The sequence below is a fragment of the Rhamphochromis sp. 'chilingali' genome, assembly GCF_963969265.1.
Source record: "Rhamphochromis sp. 'chilingali' genome assembly, chromosome: 3".
Taxonomy (NCBI): Eukaryota; Metazoa; Chordata; class Actinopteri; order Cichliformes; family Cichlidae; genus Rhamphochromis; species Rhamphochromis sp. 'chilingali'.
In genome coordinates this window covers 36,010,493-36,034,423 of record NC_137931.1, presented here as the reverse complement: position 1 = coordinate 36,034,423, position 23,931 = coordinate 36,010,493, and the positions used below count along the sequence as shown (strand labels likewise).

The 23,931-nt window shown below is 45.9% G+C and overlaps 1 protein-coding gene across 5 annotated transcripts in view; it reads right to left on the bottom strand.

Annotated features, from left to right (window-relative positions):
- The window catches only part of sema6bb (sema domain, transmembrane domain (TM), and cytoplasmic domain, (semaphorin) 6Bb), a 147,533-nt gene that overhangs the window by 18,261 nt on the left and 105,341 nt on the right, over positions 1 to 23,931 (bottom strand). For all 5 annotated transcript variants that reach the window (XM_080877284.1, XM_080877287.1, XM_080877283.1 and 2 more), the window contains exons 15-16: positions 21,237 to 21,314; positions 10,814 to 10,872 (exon numbers count right to left, since the gene is read on the bottom strand). In XM_080877284.1, coding sequence (XP_080733410.1) covers positions 10,814 to 10,872; positions 21,237 to 21,314 — 137 coding nt within the window. The remainder of the gene's footprint in view (positions 1 to 10,813; positions 10,873 to 21,236; positions 21,315 to 23,931) is intronic.

Genomic DNA, 23,931 nt, shown 5'->3' with positions numbered 1-23,931 from the left:
GCTGGATTATTGTAACGCACTTTATTTTGGGGTTAGTGATGCGTCCATTAGGCGCCTGCAGGTTGTGCAAAATGCTGCAGCACGTCTTTTAACTGGAACAAAAAAGTTTGAGCACATTACCCCTATTTTAATTTCACTCCACTGGCTACCTGTACATTTTAGGATTGTTTTTAAAATTCTCTTATTTGCTTTTAAATCTCTTAATGGCCTGGCCCCCCCCTACCTCTCGGAGCTACTACAACCATATACACCTGCCCGTTCCCTTAGGTCCGCCAATCAGCAACTCCTTAAGGTACCGAAAACTAAGTATAAACTTAAAGGTGATCGTGCTTTTGCTGTAGCTGCTCCAAAGTTGTGGAATGATCTGCCCTTGCATGTTAGGCAGGCCTCTTCTCTCTCCGAATTTAAAAGTCTTCTTAAAACATATTTATTCGCTGAAGCCTTTGGCATTGATTAGAGGGGTTGACTCAATTTGTTTTAACATGTTTCAATTTATTGTATCTATTTATTTTATCGTATCTCATTTTAATTTTCTTTACGTATGCTATTAACATGTACAGCACTTTGTGAAACTCTGGTTTTATGTTAAAGTGCTTTAGAAATAAAGTTGGTATGGTATGGTATATTTTAATTACAATATATGCGACATTTTTTCCCTCCAATAAATGCTTTTGATTTACATATGTGACGGTCATAAGGCTACACACACACACACACACACACACACACACACACACAGAAAACATCAATCAGCCCAGATCTGAGGCTCTCTGAGGGGTCAGCGGGTTCCCATGTGTTTTTTAGTGCTCTCTGTGAGGAACCTGCTATGGAGAGCGAGATGCGATGCGAGCCAAGAGGACTCGGAGGAAGAAGTCAGATGAAAGAGCCGAAAACCTTCAGGAGTCCTTGCACCTCGCCGAGCTTTCTAAAGGCTGAAGCTACTATTCTTATCTTCTTAGAGCTCTTTAAAAAAAAAATCCACACTGAAAAACAACACACACCAGACAATATTTCACCACCCAAACACACACTTACACATGTCAGTTGGTAAATGGTGTGAGGTCCTCGTATTTCATCAGCCTAAACCTCAGTATTCACCGAGAGGATTGGCTCTGTTCTTCAAGCCTCTCAGAAGCTCCTCGGGGTGGGAAAGATGTGAGAGCTAGAGCGCAAGCTGGTGTCTGGGGATGCGCAGTTACGCGCTGCGCTTCCTCCATCTCCGCTTCCCCTCACTCTCGCTCCCTGCCCTTGTGTGCGACTTGCAGGAGTGACAGAAGAGAGTTAGGATTTGAGGAAGGTGGTATGAAGGTTTCTGAAAGCTCTCTGCCTTGCCTCTGAAAGGGGATAGCATCATCTCTGTCTTTCTCTGCCTCTGGATGGGTTCAGACTGCAGGGCAACACATTTATCATCAGCAAACTTAAGATCCTGTGTTTTAACCGGCTGCCGTTTAAATACAAAGAACTCTGTTGGCTTTATCAGCCCCGCTGCCCAAACCTCAGCCGAGGCCCCCTCCAAAGTGCAATAATTAGGATGGAATGAAATGAGGCCGCGGCTGTAAATTTGGCAACACGTTTTCCTTCCTAAACAAAGCTCGTCACAGCGTTCCAAGCAGCCAGACAAAAAGCACGAGCCCGTCCTAGCTCTGCGGTGATCGTCATCCACTCGAACATGACGCCACAACAAGGGATCTCCAATCTGCCTTCGCCTCATTGATGTTTTAGCGGACCTCAATTACTGAGTGACTGCATCCCGCTGTTCCACCAGTCAAAACACTGCCTTTCTTCAGGAAATATTTTCACAGCACCATAATTGCTTCCATCTGTAGCTACGCTGTGGCAACACTAGCTATGTCATTACGGCTGAGTGAGTTCACAGCAAAAACGGGTGCCAAATGTGCGACTCTGATTGTTTGTGTGTCAATTTGGATGCAGGCGTTTGTTGGAAAACCGACTCCGTTATTATCAGCAGAGGGAAAACAGAGATGTGAGAAAAGTGCTGTAACGGAACAAGGAGGGAATCTGACGTCTCGGCGGCTCCGGCCCCACAAACACCCACACATCGCCTCCGAATCCTGTCTGATGACTAGTTTAACAGAGTTGACTTTAGCTGATGAGGTGTCTGCACAAACACAATTTGACTCTATCCTCAAAAGGCTTGCAAACAACAAAGTAAAATGAGGCAGTGTTGAGATTACTGCTGCCGGAGGCTCTTCCGAAGATTTCGCAGGACCCCAAAAATGATGTGGATACGAGAATCTTTCTTTTAGAATTAAGATGCCCTCACGGTAAATTAAAAGACCCAAGCTGGCGTACTGACATACCATTTAGCCCGTGTTTATGCTGTAACCGATTGGCCTGTCAGCAAAGGTTACAACCTGGAAAAACTGAAGCCGACCAATCGACGCGTTGCGAGAGCCTGTCGCAAGTGGATCTGACATATGTGGCGTCTGTCGACACTTTAATCAAATCTGACTCATTACACTGTTTACAGAAGTGGCTTATATTACCTGTCACACGCGTGTTCACACATTCTCATCTCCCTCACACACACACACACACACACACACACACACACACACACACACACACACACACACACACAAAACACTCGAGCATTTCAGAGGTAGTTTGGGGGTTTCTGTCAACAGAGTATGTTCTGCTCAAACATCATTAAAAGTAAATCCAGCATAAATCCAGCTGCAGTTTGTCACGCTTGCTGAGACGTCCACTGTGAAGAGCCTTCTAAATTGGAGGGCACACAACTGCTCGCCCGCAGATATTAATGACGGTGTTCCTGCAAGCAGAACTGTAAGTGCAGACACTCTGCACAACTTATATGTGCAGTTTTAGAGACCAGAGGTACAAACGCAGTTCTCACATGGCACACTAAAGCAAATAAGCTGAAGAAGCCATTAAGGGCTTATTAAAAGGTGGAATACAATATCAACACGTGTAGTCACGGCAACCTTAATTATGGCAAGTCATGTAAATTTCCTCTGAGGCCAGGAAGAGCATTCTGTGCATCAGCAGCCCAAATATTTTTATTTAGTACTTAATAAATAATCCTGTGATGGACTTGCGAGGACTCCAGGGTGAACCTCGCGTCTCTGTCAGCATCTGCTGGGATCGGCTCCAGCTCTCCTGTGACCCTAGCTGGTAAGAAAAAAGAAGGAAACCTCCCTGCGACCGCTTCTGACCTCGGGGCGATTCCTCTGCTCGCCTGGTGGGAGGCAGCCTGTCTCAGACTGACTGCAGTCTTCTCAGACAGGCTGGAGGTTTTCAAATAAATGCTGTCTAACTTTTAAATGGAGACAGATTGCTGACAGTCTGCGACGTGGCTCTTTGCAGTAGAGTTGACCGAACTGCTTGTATTCCTATGTGAAAGAAAGGCTGCTGAGTGTGTTTGTCATTTTGCAGTTAAATCCTCACATCACAGTTTGTAGAGGAATTCCTGAATTTCCGTTTAATATCTCTGAGATTGTGGCTGGAATGTGAGTAGGTAATGGTTAGTCTGCACGTGTAGATGGCAACAAAGTGATTTTTGCAGATTTATCATTAAGTTAATCATCGTATTATCACAGATTGCCTGCCACATTGTGACTGTTTGCTTGTTTTATGGACCAAAATTGCTTTAAAGACAGAAACGGACTGAAAAGTCTGTGTCTCCAGGACGGAATGAAAAATACATTTATTTCATTCCATGCTGGAGTTGTGTCAGAATTATTTAATAACTGATGAATGTACTGACACTGCTGACCTGACTATGGGTATTATTCACTGCGCAGCAGACGTCCCTGTCAATATTCATGTCATGTCAATATTACTGCTACGTGATGGTTGCATCTTTTCAATCACATGAGCAAGAGAAGGTCTGCTAAAATCAACATGAAGTCACAGACAGTATTTTATTAAATTAAAATGTATATGATGTTTGTGCATGCATTTATAAGAGCAGGGATGGGCAATTATTTTCACAGCAGTGTGGCCCCCTGGGAAATTGCCCACTTCTGCATTAGAGCCTCGAAACTGCTGCATGTGTACAGATCACAGCTTCACCATCCCAGTGTTTGTGCTGTATGTTAGTTTGTATGAGAGAGATTGGAGAGCAACAACAAAGTGCCTGCACAAGAGAAAATAGAGCCTATAGATTAATAGACTTGCCTTAGCACACATGCCCTGTACACACACACACACACACACACACACACACACACACACACACACACACACACACACACACACACACACACACACACACACACACACACACACACGTGAATAATTGAATCCAGATATTTCTCTGACCTCATCTATTTCATCAAAGTGTCCCTCCCACAACACACCGTCTCAATTAAATGCTGTGCTTCCAAAGTCTGCTTTGATCAAAGTGGGTTTAGAGCAACAGCATGTCTCTACATACTAATATTTGGGGTGCGTGCGTGCGTGTGTGTGTGTGTGTGTGTGTGTGTGTGTGTGGAGGAGGGATTTTGTTTCTAATAAATGCACAGAGAGCCATACATAACCACAAGTCAATATCCTGAGCTACGCTCAACTTCCTCACCGTTTCCCATTAAGAAACTGGTCTCACGCTCCTGACACTGCAGAAAGAAATTCCTTCAGTGATGCTGTGAGAGACATTATCCTCATTTCATTGACTTTCATGACAGATGGACTAATCTGAAAGAAGCAAAGTAAAGACGTGGATGCTTGCGTGAGGAAAGTAGAAGGACAGCTCCTCTGTGATGTGTGAAAAGAAAAGATCAGGAGGATACGAGGCAGGTGGTTTACGTCGCCGTGGCAGAGTTACAGCCTGGTCACAAGCCCGCCGAAGAGGCCAGCGACAGCTGCGTGACGCAGGAGACGCCCGTGGTGCTCTCAGTCCATTTGTCACACCGGGCCGACCAAGCTCCGCAAAAAAAAAGATGCTCCTTCCTTTCCCTGCGCCGGCCTCCATTCTCACGGCTTTCATCTACCCTCACCCTCTTCTTTTCTCAATTTCCTACGTGATTACCGCTGCTGCATCTCCTCCTCCTATAACCAGACTATTTCTGTCCCCTCTCCCCATCACTCTGCTTCTTTTCTATATTCACCCTTATGACTCTGTGCTTCTGATCCCCTGAACTGTTTCTCCCTTTCCATCCTCAAAGTTTGCCTTCTTCCTATGATCTCTCAATCCCTTACTCATTCTTTTTGCTCTACTCTCCACTCCTTGATCTGATTTACCCAGCTCCCCCCCCCCATCTGTGCTGCTCTCGGCCCCATTCCTTTCCCCTTGCAGAATCACCCTTGATATCTATTCGACTGCCATCAGCCAGCGAAGAGATGAAAATCCATTCTCCTTCCAGCAACTGCTCCTCTCTGGTCTGGCAGTTAGCTGGGCTCTAAGTAAGGCCGTCCATCCATCTCTCTTTGAGGTCTGACGACAATGCTGCTCTGAAATCAGTGCAGCACTTACAGAGACCAGAGGGAGAAGAGTTAGAGGAGAGGCACTGAAGCAGTAGAGGACTGCAGACTATGGCACAATAAATAGCTCAGAAGAACAAAACTAGCATAATATCCCCTTAAATCATGAATATAACCAACCTACCCTTGACGGGGTGCAGGTTTACTGCTCAGCGTGTGAAGGACAAACACAGTTTACTTTCCCAACTTCCTCACCAAGAACGTACAAAGCACATGCATGGAAGCTAAACTTGTAAAATCCTTTCCCTGTTCCAATGATTGTCAAAGCTTTAAGGGGGAATGCGTCCACACATTTTTTGACCCACACGTTTCCTGTTAGACTGTTATTCATATTCTCCCACATGAGAATCATCTTTCACCTCCGTCTCCCAAATGTAAGTCATTTCCGAGTCTTTCATGTCGCTCCCATCCACGTTTTCTGGTAGTTTTCATCCCATTCTGTCAAAATCTCCATGGCTTGTGACTCACAACCTTCCCCATCAGGAGTAGCACTGGCAGTGAAAGGTTAACCTGAACCCGACCCACGATGACAGCGTCCCCGCTACATGAATAAAATCCAGACGTTGAAAAGTCTGCAGCGCTAACTTGTGCAAACTAGAACTAATCACAGAGAAGCTTGTCGTTTCAGGCTGGGGGAAGAAAGAAAAATGACAGAAATGCAGCCAAGCACGTGGAACTCCCGGTCGCAGGAGCGCTGAAGCACAGGAAGCAAAAGCAATGGCGCCATAAATTAATAGCAAAACAAAACGAGCATAATTTTAATATGACCATCATAACCTTAATGGGTCGGTTCAGCCAATTATGAAATACAAATAGCAACATACTTTCTCACCTCCAGTTTCACTGGCGGTGTCTAGCCAAGCAGGCAGTTTTGATTTTATTCAGTAATTCGGTTCCAAACATTTACAGCAATGGAAAATATTTCAGAGAAAATGTCTGGAAAAATTGAAAGAAAGAAACAACGAGGAGGCTCAGACGCCAGTGGCGAGATAACACCAGAATCCTGAAAGAGCGAGGCAGAGCGAAGACGTAATGCGTTCAGATTGTCACCGACAGCCGTTCTATCAAAGAGGACTTCTGCTTTTAAACTTCTTAAATTGTTACGATGAAAACATGTTACCTGCCGCGGGGAAAGTATCCGGCTGTTTAGAGGAAGAGGCGAAGATTTGATATTCAGAGTTTCCTTTCTCTTATGTCCTCTCCTGTTAATCATCACATGGCTTCATTTATTATTTCGTAATTTCTGTTTTTAACGGTGAAAATATGAAATCTGAACTGTGGCTGGAAGCGACAGGGAAAATGTTGTTAGACATGCAGCTACAGAAAGTGACTCATCTTCAAGAAGAGAGGAGAAGCCAAAGGGAGAGAGCAAAAAACGAGTTTGCTGAATTCCCTTAAAGAGACATAGATAGGCCAGACCATATCTCACCTCTCATCTGCTTGGTCAAGGTACAGACAGGTGGAATGAGTCCAATATAGAGATATGAAATATTCAGCAACCAAAAGGCTTCTGTCTGTTCCACCGTTCCGGGCCTCCGAGGAGTCTGTGTGGCTGCAAGCACATGCATATACAGCGCGTGTCCTATATACATAAAAACGCAGAGGAATGCTGACAGGCACACGGAGTGAGGATGTGCACTCTGTTTTCAAAGTCTTAACGGTGTCAGTGACAGTTTTTCATAGCAGGCCTGCTGAAGCCGCGGCTCTCCGTCTTCCTCTGACTGAATATTACATTTGCAGATGACTGAAAGAGTCTTTGTCTTACAGAAAGACAAAGAGAGATGGACTCGGCATTAACCACGAACAGGAAACACAGAGGAAAGGAACCGTATCAGAGACAATGAAAGTGTCAAATAAAAGAGATATGATGAAAGGATAGATCGCGGCACCGAGTTCATCACGTCCGCTGAGACAAAGTGCAGCCTGAGCGTCGGTGGCAGCTGTCAGATAGACGCCGGCTCACATTCCCGCCATGTCGGCCCAGCAGTGCCCGGTCACTTCGCACCGGCGGAGCACGCCTCTGTCAGCTGAGCTCAGCTCGGCCATATTTCACGAAGGGATCAGATGTGGGACCAAAACGTGCCTCGGAGCTCGGAAATTCCTCAAAGGCAGGACCGGAAAACAGGACGGTACATCTTTATGTGGCGGCGCTCCAAGACCAGCAGATACTGCACGCTTTCATCTCCGTGTACATATGATAAATTCATAAATTAACATTCTCTGTCGACTCTGTGGCCAGAATCATGGACACGAGTTTTTAATGTGCCTTTCCTCATTATATAGCTCCGGCTGGGAGTTGCTTCCGAGGGGCAGCCAATCAGAAGAAATCTGTCTGAAAGGGAGGTCTTAAAGGCTTTAAAAGGAGAGTAAAAGTAGAGTATGTAATCTAATCAATAATCAATCAAAGTGTGAAAGCTGGTCGAGTAGAGTCCAATAATAAAAGCACGGAGCTGGGAATAACCATAACAGGTCCTTTTAATTGGATATGAATGAGTCATAACGACGGAAATGGCATCAAACTGCGAATTGTGCAAAGCTGCTCTAGTAGGATCCAATAATAACAACATGGAGCTGGAAACGAGGATAATCGGTCCCCTTAAATGGATACGAATGACTCATAATGACTGAAATGACTGTGTAAATATGAGCCCTTTATTTTGAAGAGGTATTTCTGGAATGCGTGACTTCAAAGAGAGAAAATCTTACATTGGTGAAGATTAATTGTTTTCATATGATCACTTGGCCTCTTTTGTCATGATCTCAAATAAGTTTCCTGCTTCAATGTGCCACAACATTTAAGCACGATAGCCAACTGCAAGTTGTAAATGAGATCAACCACAGAGGACCAGCTAATGCACCGTCAGTCTGTGCTGCTCTAAGAAATCTATTTGCAGCAGCACCTTTAACATCAGCCAGTCTCAGCCTGACCCCGAGACCTCGCACGAAACCCGTAAACATAACATCAAAACCGGGATCCCAGACCGCAGCTTGTAAAACGCCCCATTAGCCAACTAATACACCCGTGTGATTGTGTTCATCTCTCACCCACCAGCGTAGCACACCAGTAATGATCGAGAAGTTTTGCTTTTAATTAAGCCGTACAGTTGCTCAAGCTAAATCTCCACATGGTAGAAATTGTGCAATTTAATTAAAATGACCATTTTTCATCTAGTTTATAATTTTTATTAGTGCGAGAACCAAATGAATGTGAGCGCTTATTCTTCATTTGCAGGATTTTTTTCGCCCGTCAGATCTGCAGCGGACAACGATGGCTGTGCAGAGCAGCAGCTTTGATAAAGAACCAAGATGTTATTTTAATGTAAAGTACAAATACATTAAAATCTGTTTAAGGTTTCTTTGCTTGGATAGGCTGCCGGTCTGTCCAGATCATTATGCTTTTTGGCAATCACAAATGTGTTAATAACCAAAAAACCCCAGAGATTCTTTAATTAGTCTGTGTTTGATATAACACACCCTGCTATCTGTTTAGTAGGGGTGCAACAATACTCGTATCGGTATTGAACCGTTCGATACAGTGCTTTCGGTTCGGTACGCATATGTATCGAACAATCAACTTTTCTTCTGACGATGCTGTCTGTGTTGAGCGCTCAGGGGATCTGCGTTCTACTACTCTACCTAGGCTGCACTGTCGAGCACAGATCCACTGAGCGCAGCGCAAGCTAGCAATACAGAAGTTAAGCTCGTTGCAATATGGTCACTGCCTTAACGCTACCCGAAATTGAACCTCCCCCACCCTCATTCAGATCTGGCGTTTGGAACTATTTTGGTTTTCATGTGAAGCATGACCCTGATGGTAAGCGCGTCATGGACAAAAGTAAAGCAATGTCGGATATGCCACGCAATGCTCAATTACATTGGTGGGAACTAGTGCGTTAGCGCAGTTAGCTTGTTAATGTGTTGACGCTGTCCAGCCCCACGCACGGGGCGATCCGCGGTAACTCGTTAAGGGAGATTTGTGGCGTTATGCTGTTAATGTCATTTTAACGAGATTAACACTGACAGCATTAGTGGGAACACAACGAATATGACTGCACATTTACGTTGACATGATCCTTGTGCAAAGACAAGTGGAAGCAGACAAAAACAACAAGCACGCATGTTACAAACTTTACCCGAGTCATTTAGACAGCCGTTAGCACATAATTCTCCTTATGGGGACCTGATACGTTTAATATGCTGCTGAGAATATAGAAGAAGCGTATAGTATAGCTTTTATTTTGGAAAGAGCCATTTCTCTGTAATAAACTCTCTTTTCCAAAGATGAGTGATTTCTGGATCAGATAGATTTTTTTATTTTATTATTTTGTTGTTTCAGCAGCATTAAATTTAAAAACTGTACTTTTGAGTTAAAATATATATTTATAATTTTATTAAATGAAAAACTAAAAAGGCATGAACATTTTTTTGTATCGAAAAAGTATCGAACTGAACCGAACCGTGAATTTTGTGTATCGTTGCAGGTATGTGACCACTACTTTGACTAGGGTCCTCCACAGGTTCTGTAAGTCGCACACTTGGGCTTGGTGAAGTCAAAATCTGAAGGCTAACTTTGTTCCGTCATCAGCTCCAGAGGAAGTCGCCCGCAGCTTGGCGGTCAGAGGACCTGACGTGAGAGAGCAGCATCAAACGGAGGGGCCATCTGAAACAGGATTAGAGTTGTACGCAGGTTCTGATTATGAAATATTTATCTGTTCTTCTCTCAGGGAGCACAGCACATGAACTCCGGGAACTTTCAGAAGCAAAGGATTAATTTGCACGCACTGAAATTAGCACATAGATCAAAGCGAGGGGTGCCACGGGAGTATCCGAAACCTCAGTGTATCTAGAGTAGAGATTGTGCTTTGCTGGTTACCAAATCTATTTTCATAATGATATGGATAGAGGGGGGGGGGAAAAAAGAGGACATCAAGGGGAATCCAAGCTGGAGATGAGTATAATTAACCACATGTATATGGAACAAAACCTACCAGACCAAAGCAAAGACAGCATACAAAGGAGGACAGAGTAAACAGAGAGAAGAACAAAATTAGCTAAAACAGACACTGTAATTTTCTAACCAGCTCTCAGGCCTTCGTGTAGGATCGGAGCGATAAGCCTGGGGAGGAGTTAGATACGGCCGACCGCCGAGGTGGACTGGGACGTATTGTGGGTTTATTTGAGGATGTCTTCTGTGTAAACTGAAACCACCCGGCTCTTTCTCTCTTTTACTGTGTTGTTGTTTACTTCGAACATACCGAGCTTATGTAAGGCCTGCCAAAGACAGGAGAGCTATTTGTTTGAACGTTTGCAGAGCAACACAAATACACAGAGCCACAATCGCTCCTCTTACCGTCACAGTCGCCCAAGTGGTCCACGTTTCCATGTTCAACATCTTGCTCAAAAGGCAGTCTGCGGAGGAGAGGAGACACGGCCATTAATCAGGTGACACGGAGGCACGGCGACTCGGCCGCTGAGCCCACAGCGGAGATCCGTTCTGACACGGGAGCACTACCTCAGTGTTACACTGGGGGCGTACATCTCGACGAGCTCCTCGTACTTAAGAAATCTCATTTTTTTGTTAGGCTGGCGAGAAAAATGAAGTGAAGAAGCCCTCGAGCTGCCTAATATCCCACAATAATCTTCATTATAATTTCAAAATACCACTCATGCCAGCAGCATCAATAATTAAACTAATTAATGCAATGAATTACAAATATTTCTAGGTCAGCAAAGGACTTCATATTAGAGATATTTGCTGTAGATATAAACTCCAAACTGTTGGAGTGCAAAGTGCTAAAGAGGTGGAACAGTCCAACACCATGTGTTTCGCTCATTAATATGCAGATTAGGGTGAGGACGTGCCATAATCATAGCATCCTACCACTTTTTACACATTTATGATCAGTGAAATATTCAGCAAAACCTCAAACTGTACTGTACTGATTTCTGTGGAAAACTATGACATATTGTATTTATACAAGTCATTTCCATTTTGGTCCAAAGGGGAGCATGAAAACCTCAACAGACAATAACATAGAGTATGATGAAGAGAGGAAGTGGAGAGGAAATGAGAACGGCTCACAGGCCAGGTGCACACCGAGACAAACACAAGTGCTTCTGATTATGGCTCGTGTCGAGGGGGAAGCTGCAACGGACGCAGCGAGAACGTTTATGTAGGTGTGTGAGCGCATGCAAGAGCGTGCCTGCAGGCTCCATGCGTTTCAGAACTCAGTTATAATGGGCTTCATGTGACTGGAAAGACCTCTAGTTAAGTGATTTAAGTATCATATAGGGGAAAGTGCACTTTTGCCCCTTTTCAACAGCACAGCTCTGGAAGAGAAATGCATAAAAAACACACGAAATCACTAAAAAAACAGATCATTTTCATTCTGAATGATGCGTGCATGCATATGTTTCTTTATTTTTCCTTGGTCATGTGTAAATTAGCGTGCAAAAGTCTTGAGCTGACCTGCATTTCTTTATATTTCACAGGAAAATAAAAAATAGGTGCGGCGATTTATCGAAACATGAAAAAATTATGAGAAATACAGTATTTAAAGCAAAAATAGAAATGGAAAATTTTAGTTATGATCACCTTTATTCAGTCTGAGCTCTCTGAGCAGCTCTCTGTCATCTCTGTGAGGATCTTCAGGGATAATTCTCCAGGCTTTTTTAAGGATATTTAAAGATCTTTGGACGTTTTTGCATTTTTTTTTCTCTTCTCTGTTAAAAAAATCTGAATCCATCAGTCATTTTTTTTCCGTTTGCCTTCCACTGTGACCATTTCTGATGAGGCTTCAGTGAACAGTACATGGATTATCTATCAGGTCCTGTGTCAGGTCTTGTTTCTTATGGACACGATTTTCAGATGCTATTCATTTCCCGCAGGTAGTTTTTTAGGCCGTTTGTCCTCCACGTCTCCACTTACTTCAATTTTTTAAGGACACACTGCACACTGTGCTAAAATGTGCATCACGTTTCAGCCCTTTTTGGTGCAAAAATATGATTCTCTGTCTGTTAAACTGTGTGATCTTTGACATTTTTGTAGATTCAAGTAAAGAAACGAGAACTAATGATAGTAACTGGCTGCCGCTGTCATTTTTGAAACTTACAAGAAAATCTGGAAGTTTGCAGTAATGAATACTGTAAAGTTTTGTCTGTTTTAGCATCAGCTATACACTCATCAGCTTCACGCTCTGTAGTGGAGCTATGTTAAACTGCACAGTTCCTATTAAATAACTCACTATTTAATTTAATTTTACTGTAAAGTAAAAATGCCAAAAACCACTGAATTTTTTTTTTTTTTTTTTGCGGCTTGAAATGTGTTCACACTGGCAACAGCTACTTTTCTCAGCAGTTATATTTAAATGGGCTTATTATGTCTAAACTGTGCTCATATTAACCATTAACCAGTTTTAAATGATGAGATCAGCATATGTGCGTGCAATCCTCACGAGTCGAAGCTCAGACTGCTTCAAATATTTTTCTGCTCTTTGCTCTGTTTGTATTAAAGAGAGAGAATATTTCCAATAGGACCATCTCAGGCAAACAGCTCTGGCTGACAACCTGCACTCAAAAACCTTCTGTTTATGAGGGGCAGTTAGGGATGAGCTGCTCCCAGTCCCCGCCCGAGACAAATGCTGATCATTTCACAGTGCGACTCATGAAAAGCTGCTCTAGCAGAGTCCAAGAATGAATATAAAGCTTGAAATGAGAATAACAGTGTCATGGTCCTGGGCCATGTGGGCCCAGTATTCTTAGTTTTCATGTATTTTTGTATTTTGTTCTTTATTTAGGCCATGCTTCCTGGGTTGATCTGTTACGTTGTTCCTTATGTGTTTTCCCTTCGTGACTCTTACCCCCTGTGTGCCCCTCTGTGTATTTATGAGCCCTCGTCTCTCTTTGTGCTTTATTCTATGTTTTCCCCAGCCCGTTATGTCTGCGTTCTCCCCGTGCTCTCTCTCCTCCTGTTTGAACCTCTGTGTACTTCCTCCTTTACTTTGCCCATCTCCCATCAGTGTTACGTTCACTCCTGCCGTGTCTTGTTATGATTATCAGTGTCACCTGTGTTCCCCGTGTGCATCCACTTCCCCTGATCATCCCTCATGTGTATTTAGTCTCTGTGTTTCGTACAGTCTGTGTCGCGTCGTCTGTGTTCTCACCCCCATGTTTTCACGATCAGTCTTTTGTGATCATCTTCGTCTCAGAGTTCTCTTAGTTTGTCACAGTATTAGTTTTCCCAGTTTAGTTATAGTTTAGCCACGCTATCCCTGCTGTGTTTGTATTCCTGGTCTTCAGTCATATTAAAGGCTCGCTTTCTGTTAAACTCACTCTCGTCTACTCACTTGTGTACGCTCCTGGGTCCATTACACACACCACCGCACGACCTGCCTCTGCAGACCGTGACAGTACGACGCGACCATGCCGGACCCAGCGTCACAAGACCAGGAGATCATTCGGACAGTGGAGTCGCTATGCGGCGGTTGGCTGCAGTGTTCCGGGGAGGAGGAACGGGTTGAGCTAGCCCGCCAAGCCGGAGTATGCGTGTCCGCATTCCCCTGGTTATGGGAGGCGCTGCATCCCCTTATCATAGACTTTCTCGCCTCCACTCTCCAACTCCGCCCGCGACAGCAGCTGCCCGGTAAGCGTGAGCCGTCGCCTGAGCCATGCTGTAGCTCTGTTTCCCCGCTGCCTCGTGAGCCTGAAGCGGTCAGAATCGGTACGGTGTGGCTCACCGCCGACACACCCTCGGCTCACGCTCCATCGGCTTCCGCTTCCTCGCCATCGCCTGACTGCACTACGCGGCTCAAGGAGATGCCAGCTGCTATTGACTTTGGTGAGGAGGAGCGGCAGCAGGTATTACGGGCGTATCGCGAGGACGAGCTCCGCTGGAAGCCCTGGCTCATCCCCGAGGAGGAGTTCTCGCCAACTTCCCCACCTCGCACCTGCCGCCCGCCCTCGCCGCCCCGATCAGACTACTCGTCCCCTGCTGTCTTTCTAGCACGGATGTGGTTGGAGGACGAGGAGCCGGTCGCCAGGGACAGTCGGGTTTTGTCCACAGCCGCTTCAAGGGGAAAGCGGCGTTCTCGCCGCCGTCGCGCACTGCTACGTCTTGTCTCGCCCTCCACGAAGCGTCCCGCGGACGCTGTGGGGGTCCTGGACGTCGATCACGAGGGGCAGCAGCACGCCGCAGGCGCACAGCTAGTGGAAGAGTTCGGGAGGGAGCCGTGGCTCGCTCCTGATCATGACGAGCGCTCTTTCCGGGGAACTCGACTGGCTCTTGGGGGTCCCCGGAGTTGCCAGGGACTTCCACCGCTCACCCCGCCCGCTTCCACGGATAGAAAGAAGCGGCACTCTCGCCGCCGGCGCTCTGAGCCCCACCCTAAGGAGGTCCCTCAGTTAATGCCATCTGAGGCTTTAACTCCCATCAGCCATCCAGCCGTGAGTACCCCTGACTCAGTTTCTGACGTCGTATCTAGCCCCTTAGCCAAAGACCTCAAGTCAAAGGGATTTTCTGAGGTAACTAGTGATGAGGACGTTACGTCTCACACAGTGAGCCTGCAATCGGTGGGTTTTTCTGGAATAATGAAAGATGCTGGGAGTAAGGGGTCAGACTCAAAGTATTCTGTATCAGACGACTTTCGATTTAAGGTGTTGACATCCTTAGCGAGCAGTCCTAGTTGTGTGGGTGATCAAGAATTAAATCCTATTACCTCTGACAATTTAACGATTACCAAGCCACCTCATGCCAGGTTTGAAACTTTGCGTGAACCATCTACCGAGTCTGAAGAGAGACTGCCTAGCTTTCCTCAAGGAGCAACTACAGACTGTTTGTACTGTGCTGAAGTCTCTGAAGAGGTGGGGGCAGCAGCTGTCCAGTCAGCACCCGTCCTAGTTTTGCCCCAGACTCCTCTTATAACGGAGGTGAGTGACTGTGCTTTTTCATCTCATGAACCTGATATAGTGGAGTGTACTGGGTTGCCCTTTTGTGGGCCCAGCTATGAAGAAACTGGTGCCAAAGACTGCTCTACCATTAATCATGATTTCATAGACACCCATGCTGTGACTGACCTAACTCTAGTTACGAATGAGGGCCAGTCAGAGCAGTGTTGTGATAATGAAAGGACTGTGTGTAACTGTTTTGAAAAACCACACAACGAAACCACAGACAACGTTCTTGACCCTGTAGAATCCAGGACTTTTTCTAGTGTTGCTCCCATAGCCGCACCACATGGAGCAAAGGTTCATGAGACAGCGAAAGGGATTCACACGTCGACTGTACAGTCTGCTTCTGAGCCTGCTAGGAATGGCGTGAGCTTTCTCTCCGCCTCAGACTGTTATCTACTGCAGCAAACTCGTACAGCCGAGACGGAGTGTTACCCCCGCGTGCAGATCATAGTGGAGTCTAGTTCCGTATTCCCTGATGGTGGGATTGCAGACAGTGCTCAAGACCAAATGCACAGGAACGTGAGCTCTGATGCTACTGCTTCTCAGTCGCAGACTGTTAGGCCAGCCATAAGCATGCCTGCCTCTTTATGTGACTCTGAATCCAGCTACGGACTTATGTGCAATCCTACCATGAACTATTGTGTTGACAATACCGACAGGGAGTTGGCATCTACTACTCGAGTTACCGAAAGTGTTCATGACCTGAGAAATTATGTTTTCAAAGCTTGTCATGCTAACAGTGTTCTATGTGCTGCCTCACCAGTCGCTTCTGAGCTTAAGACTCTCCCCAGGGCCTCCTCAGATGCCACGTCAGCTGGAGGGTCCGAGGGGCCCGTTCAGCCTCCCGTCTCCGCTGGAGGGTCCGAGGGGCCCGTTCAGCCTCATGCCACGTCAGCTGGGGGGCCCGAGGAGCCCGTCCAGTCCCACGCCACGTCAGCTGGAGGGTCCGAGGGGCCCGTTCAGCCGCCTGTCTCCGCTGGAGGGTCCGAGGGGCCCGTTCAGCCGCCTGTCTCCGCTGGAGGGTCCGAGGGGCCCGTTCAGCCGCATGCCACGTCAGCTGGAGGGCCCGAGGAGCCCGTCCAGCACCATGCCACGTCAGCTGGGGGGCCCGAGGAGCCCGTCCAGCACCATGCCACGTCAGCTGGGGGGCCCGAGGAGCCCGTCCAGCACCATGCCACATCAGCTGGAGGGCCCGAGCCGCCCATCCAGCCACCTTCTGCTTCTGCTACGCCTGGTCCAGCCTCAGCACCAGCTCCTGCTTCGGCCACGCCTGGTCCAGCCTCCGCCTCTGCTTCGCCTGCTGCAGCTCCAGCCTGTGCTTCGCCTGCTGCAGCCCCAGAGTCGTCGCCTGGCCCAGCCCCAGAGTCGTCGCCTGGCCCAGCCCCAGAGTCGTCGCCTGGCCCAGCCCCAGCCTGTGCTTCGTCTGGCCCCGCCCCAGCCTGTGCTTCGTCTGGCCCCGCCTCAGCCTGTGCTTCGTCTGGCCCCGCCTTGACTGGTCCCGCCTCAGCCTGTGCTTCGTCTGGTCCCGCCTCGACTGGTCCCACCTCGACTGGTCCTGTGCCCACCGGGCCTCGGCCAGTACGCCTGACACTGGAGAGCCGCCGCTGCCTTGCGCACTGCCGGCCCCCTGAACTGCTTCGCCGCCGCCGCTGCCTTGCGCGCGGCCGGCCCCCTGAACTGCTCCGCCGCCGCCGCTGCCTTGCGCGCGGCCGGCCCCCTGAACTGCTCCGCCGCCACCGCTGCCTTCCGCGCGGCCGGCCCCCTGAACTGCTCCGCCGCCGCCGCTGCCTTCCGCGCGGCCGGCCTCCGGATCTGTTCTGTCACCGTGGCCACCTTTCCCGTGGCCGGCCTCCGGAACGGTTGGACTGGACTTTTGTGTTGTCGCCTCTCGGGTTGGCCTTCGGGCCTCTTTGGACATTCGCCTTCCTGTTCTGGACTCTTTTGTGTATTTGTGGACTCAGTTTTGTTCTCGTGCTCCTTGTTTTTGGTTCGTTTTGTTCCCTCTGTCCTGGTCCCCCGCCTCCCGCCCTGGGTGGGGTGTTTTCTGTTTCGCTTGTGTTTTGTTTCTCGGGTTTGGGCTGTCGGGAGCCAGCCCTTTAGGGGGGAGTGGTGTCATGGTCCTGGGCCATGTGGGCCCAGTATTCTTAGTTTTCATGTATTTTTGTATTTTGTTCTTTATTTAGGCCATGCTTCCTGGGTTGATCTGTTACGTTGTTCCTTATGTGTTTTCCCTTCGTGACTCTTACCCCCTGTGTGCCCCTCTGTGTATTTATGAGCCCTCGTCTCTCTTTGTGCTTTATTCTATGTTTTCCCCAGCCCGTTATGTCTGCGTTCTCCCCGTGCTCTCTCTCCTCCTGTTTGAACCTCTGTGTACTTCCTCCTTTACTTTGCCCATCTCCCATCAGTGTTACGTTCACTCCTGCCGTGTCTTGTTATGATTATCAGTGTCACCTGTGTTCCCCGTGTGCATCCACTTCCCCTGATCATCCCTCATGTGTATTTAGTCTCTGTGTTTCGTACAGTCTGTGTCGCGTCGTCTGTGTTCTCACCCCCATGTTTTCACGATCAGTCTTTTGTGATCATCTTCGTCTCAGAGTTCTCTTAGTTTGTCACAGTATTAGTTTTCCCAGTTTAGTTATAGTTTAGCCACGCTATCCCTGCTGTGTTTGTATTCCTGGTCTTCAGTCATATTAAAGGCTCGCTTTCTGTTAAACTCACTCCCGTCTACTCACTTGTGTACGCTCCTGGGTCCATTACACACACCACCGCACGACCTGCCTCTGCAGACCGTGACAAACAGATCCCCTTTAAAGTTTGTCGGTCCTGCTTAGAGATGAGTGAGAAGATCAATAACGCTCTCTTACAACAGTAAATATGAAGCTTTAGCCAGCATGCCATTAGCTTAACAGTCTGCATGGTGGCACTGCCCAGAGTGATCCTTAAGGTTGTGTGCTTAAACAGTTTCCTGGCCTCAGATCAAAGAAAGCTGGTGCAAGAGAATAAATAACAATATTTTCCCCAGATGTTAAACTTATTAACAACTTATTAACATCAATGCCATATTCTTACAATCCAACACCAATGCGTGACCTAATGTGATCAGCTGAGCCTTAAATGTCACCATATAAGTATAAGTGAGCATTTAGCAGGGGCTCAGTTGATTGGATGCACGCCTTCTGTACGTTACCACAAAGATGTGCACGTTTGTAGCAATCACTCTCACATACGCTGTTTCATGGCACTGCAGCTACATCTGACATGTCAGAGCACTGACTGTGCATGAAAGCTGAACTTGGCTTGAGAAGTCAGCATTGTGTAATTAGCTAAAGGGTCAAGCAGCAGCAAACATTTTTGCTTTTAAAGCCTAAAAAAACTGTGACAAATGAGTCCAAGTGTGCTGTGAACCTGCAGCGGTGCCATCCTAATAAAGAGTAATGTTATGTGCTCAGTTGGCTGCGTCTCCCAATCGGCGGGTTGTTCACTTTGTATACATTAGACGTGTCTGTGGCTCTGTGTGCGTGCCCACTTCTTACTGTTGCTTTTTCATTTTCAGTGTTTCTTTTCTTGTATATTCTCACGGGTACTTTGGATCATTGTTTAAAGACTTCATACAGTAACTAAAGAGAAAGTAATAAAGACCACAGTGTGGACCCTGTTACAGCACAGCTTCCCAGTAAGGGTTAGTGGAAGTAGTTCTAACCATCATTTCTGGATATTTTGATTCAAGAAGCTGCTGTTCTTCATAAAGTTGTATTGAGCAGTAGTTCTTCAGATATTATGAAGTTCTTTCGGTTGCTTTTTCACTTATTTTCAGTCCAGTCCTTGTTCCTGAGGATCTTTTTTGACCTTTGAAGCATTCAAGCAGAGAAAAGGCACCGAGCTCAAGGACTGATCCAGTGTTTTGTCCTCACATAAGAGACGACTTAGCAAAGAATCAATTTGTTCCAGTTTTTTTTGTTGAATCTACAAAAATGCCTAAGATCACACAGTTTGACAGGGATAATTCCCAAAGAGCTGCTGGCATATCTCGGCATGTGTGGACCGAATTTGAAAGTCATGTCCTTAAAGAGGGGGGGAGGGGGGATCCAGCAAAGACCTGACACAGGACCTGAGAGATGATCTAGACTTCCAGCTGATCGTCTACTGTTCACCGAAGCCTCATCAGACATTAATAAAGTGAAACAGGAAGAAAGACTGAGGTATGATCGCAAACACACTGACACTGCAGTGAAATCATGGCTGGATTAGAACCCACAGTGGAAGCCCACAGATTGGCCTCCCCATCCAGCCAGAGACGAGAACCAAAGGCAGAAACATCCAAAGAAGAGCTTTGAATGTCCTTCAAGAAGCCTGGAGAACGATTCCTGAAGATCCTCACGGAGCTGCTTAGACAGGATAAAGCTGCTCACACCAAACATCGACTATAGTTGGATTTATGTGTATGTGTGTTTCAGTAAATCCCTGCACACGTTTTTACTGTACCACATAAAGATTATGGGTTAACTTCCCCTAATTTTTTATTATTTAATAACCATGCTTTGATATCCTGAATGTGCCAGTTAAAAATGCCCCCACCCCCCCGACACACACTGTTTCTGTAAGTGTTTTGTTACCAAATATTTTCCTTTTTTTTTTTTTTTAGAAACAATGTCGATTAATTAATTTTGAACGTGATTTCTTTTCTAACCTCCTATGGGCTTTTTTAATTTCACCTGCACTATCCGCTTTTCATTTTGTTGTTATTACGCTGCTTTGCTTTTATTGATGCTTCATTGTGCAAATAATTAAGACAGACGTATAAAAACTGGTCGGTGGTAATCACGAGTGGACACTTGATGTATTTTGAAAATGTTGGTCGGTACAACTGACAAAAGACTAAATTGGTGGCTTACGGGAAAACAAAATATTGAAGTGTCACAAAATTCTTGTTGGCAGAAGCAAATCCTGATGGCTCTACCTTTATTTAAACTACAAAACCGCTCTCCCGCAGAAACTGCATCTAACAACACAAGCTGCTGAGCTCTCCTCTCGCACCGGTTTGGAAAGAGAGGTTGCATTATTCCACAAAGAGGAAATCCACGGTAACTCAATGCAGAATCGATTGCCGAGTCGACCGCCCTTGTTAAATCAAATCAAGACCAACATAGAGGCCTATAACAGTATAAGCAGGCAGCCCGGGGTGGTCTTTAAGGCCTGTGTTGCCTGTTCGGCTGGCACTACACCTGTGTTTGAAAGCCTAATTCAATAAGCAGCTTGACTAAAGAGAAATCTGATTTCTCTGGAAGGAAACAGCCACAACTGGAGGTGAGCTGTCAAGAGAGGCTGCTGCACTTCACACACACACACATTCATGTAGACAATGCTCTGTGTGCGTGTGTTACGCAGAAAACAGAGAAACATGCAAAAACATCGAATCCAGCTAAACACGTACACGTTTTACGAGCGCCGCAATAAATGTGACGCTGTCACGTACGTGGAGAGGTTACTCCGAGGGCACAGATGTCACTTATAAATATAAATCATTGCAAATAAAACCCAGCCACTTCCACACTTAAGAAAAAAACGCATGGTCTCCATGGGTGGTCTGCTGTCAGAAAAGTAACCTTGAGAAGTGCTAAAAGTTCAAAGAAATTCAAAGGAAAACAAGTTGGATCAAAGCAGCAGATCAGAGAAAAACTGCAGGAAAAGCACACACAGAGCTTCAGAGCGACATAAAGAAAGAATTTTTGAAACAGTGTGTCAAAGAATTTGTTTTAAATATAAGAGTGAGCAGTGTATGATGTGGTGTTGTAAATACACGAAAAAACGAAAGAAGGATGCCGTACCTGGTTCCAGGTCTGAGGAAAGAGCAGGTGCTTCCTCTGGTCCAGCCACAGTAAGGGTCCCTGGAGGCGATGCAGTTCCTGCAGAGGAGAGGAAACAAATTATTTGACTGCCTGGACCCTGAAAAGGTTCCCAGTTCTACTTTGGTGCCCGTAAGTGCACAGTGTGCAGCTGCCGCCTTAAATCGGTCTCTGGGTCAAAACAGCAACTAAACACAGAGACTGATGATGTCATGAAGCAGCTGATAACAATCTATTCAATGTGGCTCCCGGGAAATCACACTGGTGAGGTAATGCGTTACAGTTTTATTCATATTAGCTGTGAATGTTTATGTTAGCTCAGAAAAACAGCCACAGATGACATGATTTTAACAATGATGCAAACTGAAACACCTGCACAGGTAACGTAGCTAACAGTCCACTGTCAGAGAAACTAGAGGGGAGCAAAGAGGAGTCTGTAATACAGCACGCTGTTAGAAGGAATACATTCAATAAAAAGAAATCTGTGCGTTTGGATATTTCATTGATGTTACAAATTTAACTCTTACTCAGAGTAACCCATGTTTCTCTCTTCTGATCCAAGTAGTTTCTGTCATATTTCAGGTCTGTCATTAAACAAAATAACTGGGTGTGCATCGCAAGTTAGTGATGTTGGTCTCTGAGTATGCAGCTACCTTTGGAAAAGGGTACAGGGGAGGTCATCAAACGCTGTCTATTTGGGGGAAGCGTTAAGGAAGCTTGGCTGCTAGATTTGCAGATTGTGACTATAGCTGCAGTTAACTGACTTTCATTAGCCATCACCCTGCTTATCTTTCTGGTGGTGTGCTCATGGATTAGACCAGCGGTCCCCAACCTTTTTTGCGCCACGGACCGGTTTATGCCCGACAATATTTTCACAGACCGGCCTTTAAGGTGTCGTGGATAAATACAACAAAATAAAACTAGTACTGGTACCGAAAAAAGGAAGATTTATTCATAACACACGTGAAAAGACCCAGGAACACAGAGTTAACGATCAAAACGATAACCCGGTACCAAACGACTCACGGACCGGTACCGGTCCGAGGCCCGGGGATTGGGGACCGCTGGATTAGACCATACTAGACCAACTAAAAACTCCTTGTCATAAAATATCTCCTGATTACTTTTTCCTTAACTGAATCCACTATAAAGCAAATACTGATAATTAGGAGTGATGGTGTGAATTTTTTAGATGGATTTCCATCTCCTTGAAAGTCACTGACCTTCAACTTTTACAGCCTGCAAAACATGTTTGATGCTGTTCAGTGCAGTGAATATTTTGTCATTTTTGAGAAAAATCAATAGAGGGCAAGCTAATAACAGAGCTGCGAGGAGGGGCGGGCACTTAAAAAACACTTCCTGAAAGACTGAAACTGAATTCTTGATGTTTAACTTGGTGACAGTTTGATAAACGGTCAAAATAAGTCTTTCGTAAAGGTTCTGATCATGGAGCTGAATGCTGTGCAAAGGGACCTTAATTTAAGACTTCTTAGGAGACTGTGGGAGTCTCAGCAGAGATCTGAGCTTTTCAACAGCAACCTTCACCAAAACGGATTCTCAGCATCAGCACTGCCTGAGGTTTTTCATCTAAATTTGACTTTCGAAAACATGAGTCATAAATTAGATATGTTAACACTATCACTCACTTCATATTTTTACTAATTCTCTTCAAGGTAAAGTCAGCCAAAATATTCCGGTACACTTCAAATTCATTCTGTGTGTTCACAGAAAAAAAGTCCTGGCTCTCTCAATGGGAACAAAACAAAGTGGCTTGGACCGGCCCACATGTTACTACTCCAGCCAACCAGCCGCAGGGGAAGTTATTCCATGTGCACAGACTGCATGTGCAGGACATCACTGTGAATCCCTGCACATTTCCAGACAAGAAAACAGCCGATGAATAACCACAGAGAGGAAAAAGTGTTTGTGCACATGCTTTGGTTCATTTGTGGGCATGTTTTCGGTCTTGTCCGTAATTAGGCGAACGTAGAGAAAGCCAGCACAAGAGCCAGATGTGAGGCAAGCTTGCAGGAACTGTTTACAAAGCATATGTAGTAAAAATGTGACTTTCAAATATTTTTTCTCTATAAAGCTGCTGACCAGCTCCAGCTCACCGGGACGTTTTGCAGTGGTTGGCAGGAGGTCACATTAGTTGCTGGCTTTGGTTACGGTGGGGAACAAGAGGCACCTTTAATGGTTCCCCTGTGAAAACCTTCTAAAAATCTAAACAACTAACTTGGTGCTTTTTCCTCTCTTGCACTTTGAACGGCGTGTTTGTGTGTTTTAGCTATGACAAAAAGAAGTCAACATTCAAAGTCTGGAACATTTCTCCTTGGGTCAGCTAACTCAGTTGCTAAATGTCGTTGTCCTAGCAATGCACACCCATGAATTTGGAGCAGTGAAGGGAGGAGTGTGTTTATTTGGCTGTTAAGTTCAAATGTCAAACTTTCTGAAAAATTGCTTACTCCATCTCTAAGAATAAAATGGCATGTCCTTGAGTGCAGCAACAAATCTCCCCTGTTCACAGCTCCACTGATAATGTAATGCTGACAAAACCACAAACGCCACAGACTGCCAAAAAAGTGTCCCAAAGACTGCAAGTTTTAAACAAAACTGGTGTCAATAGCACTAAACATAAGAGTATTCATCTAAACCACATATTTAGAGATATCTAAAT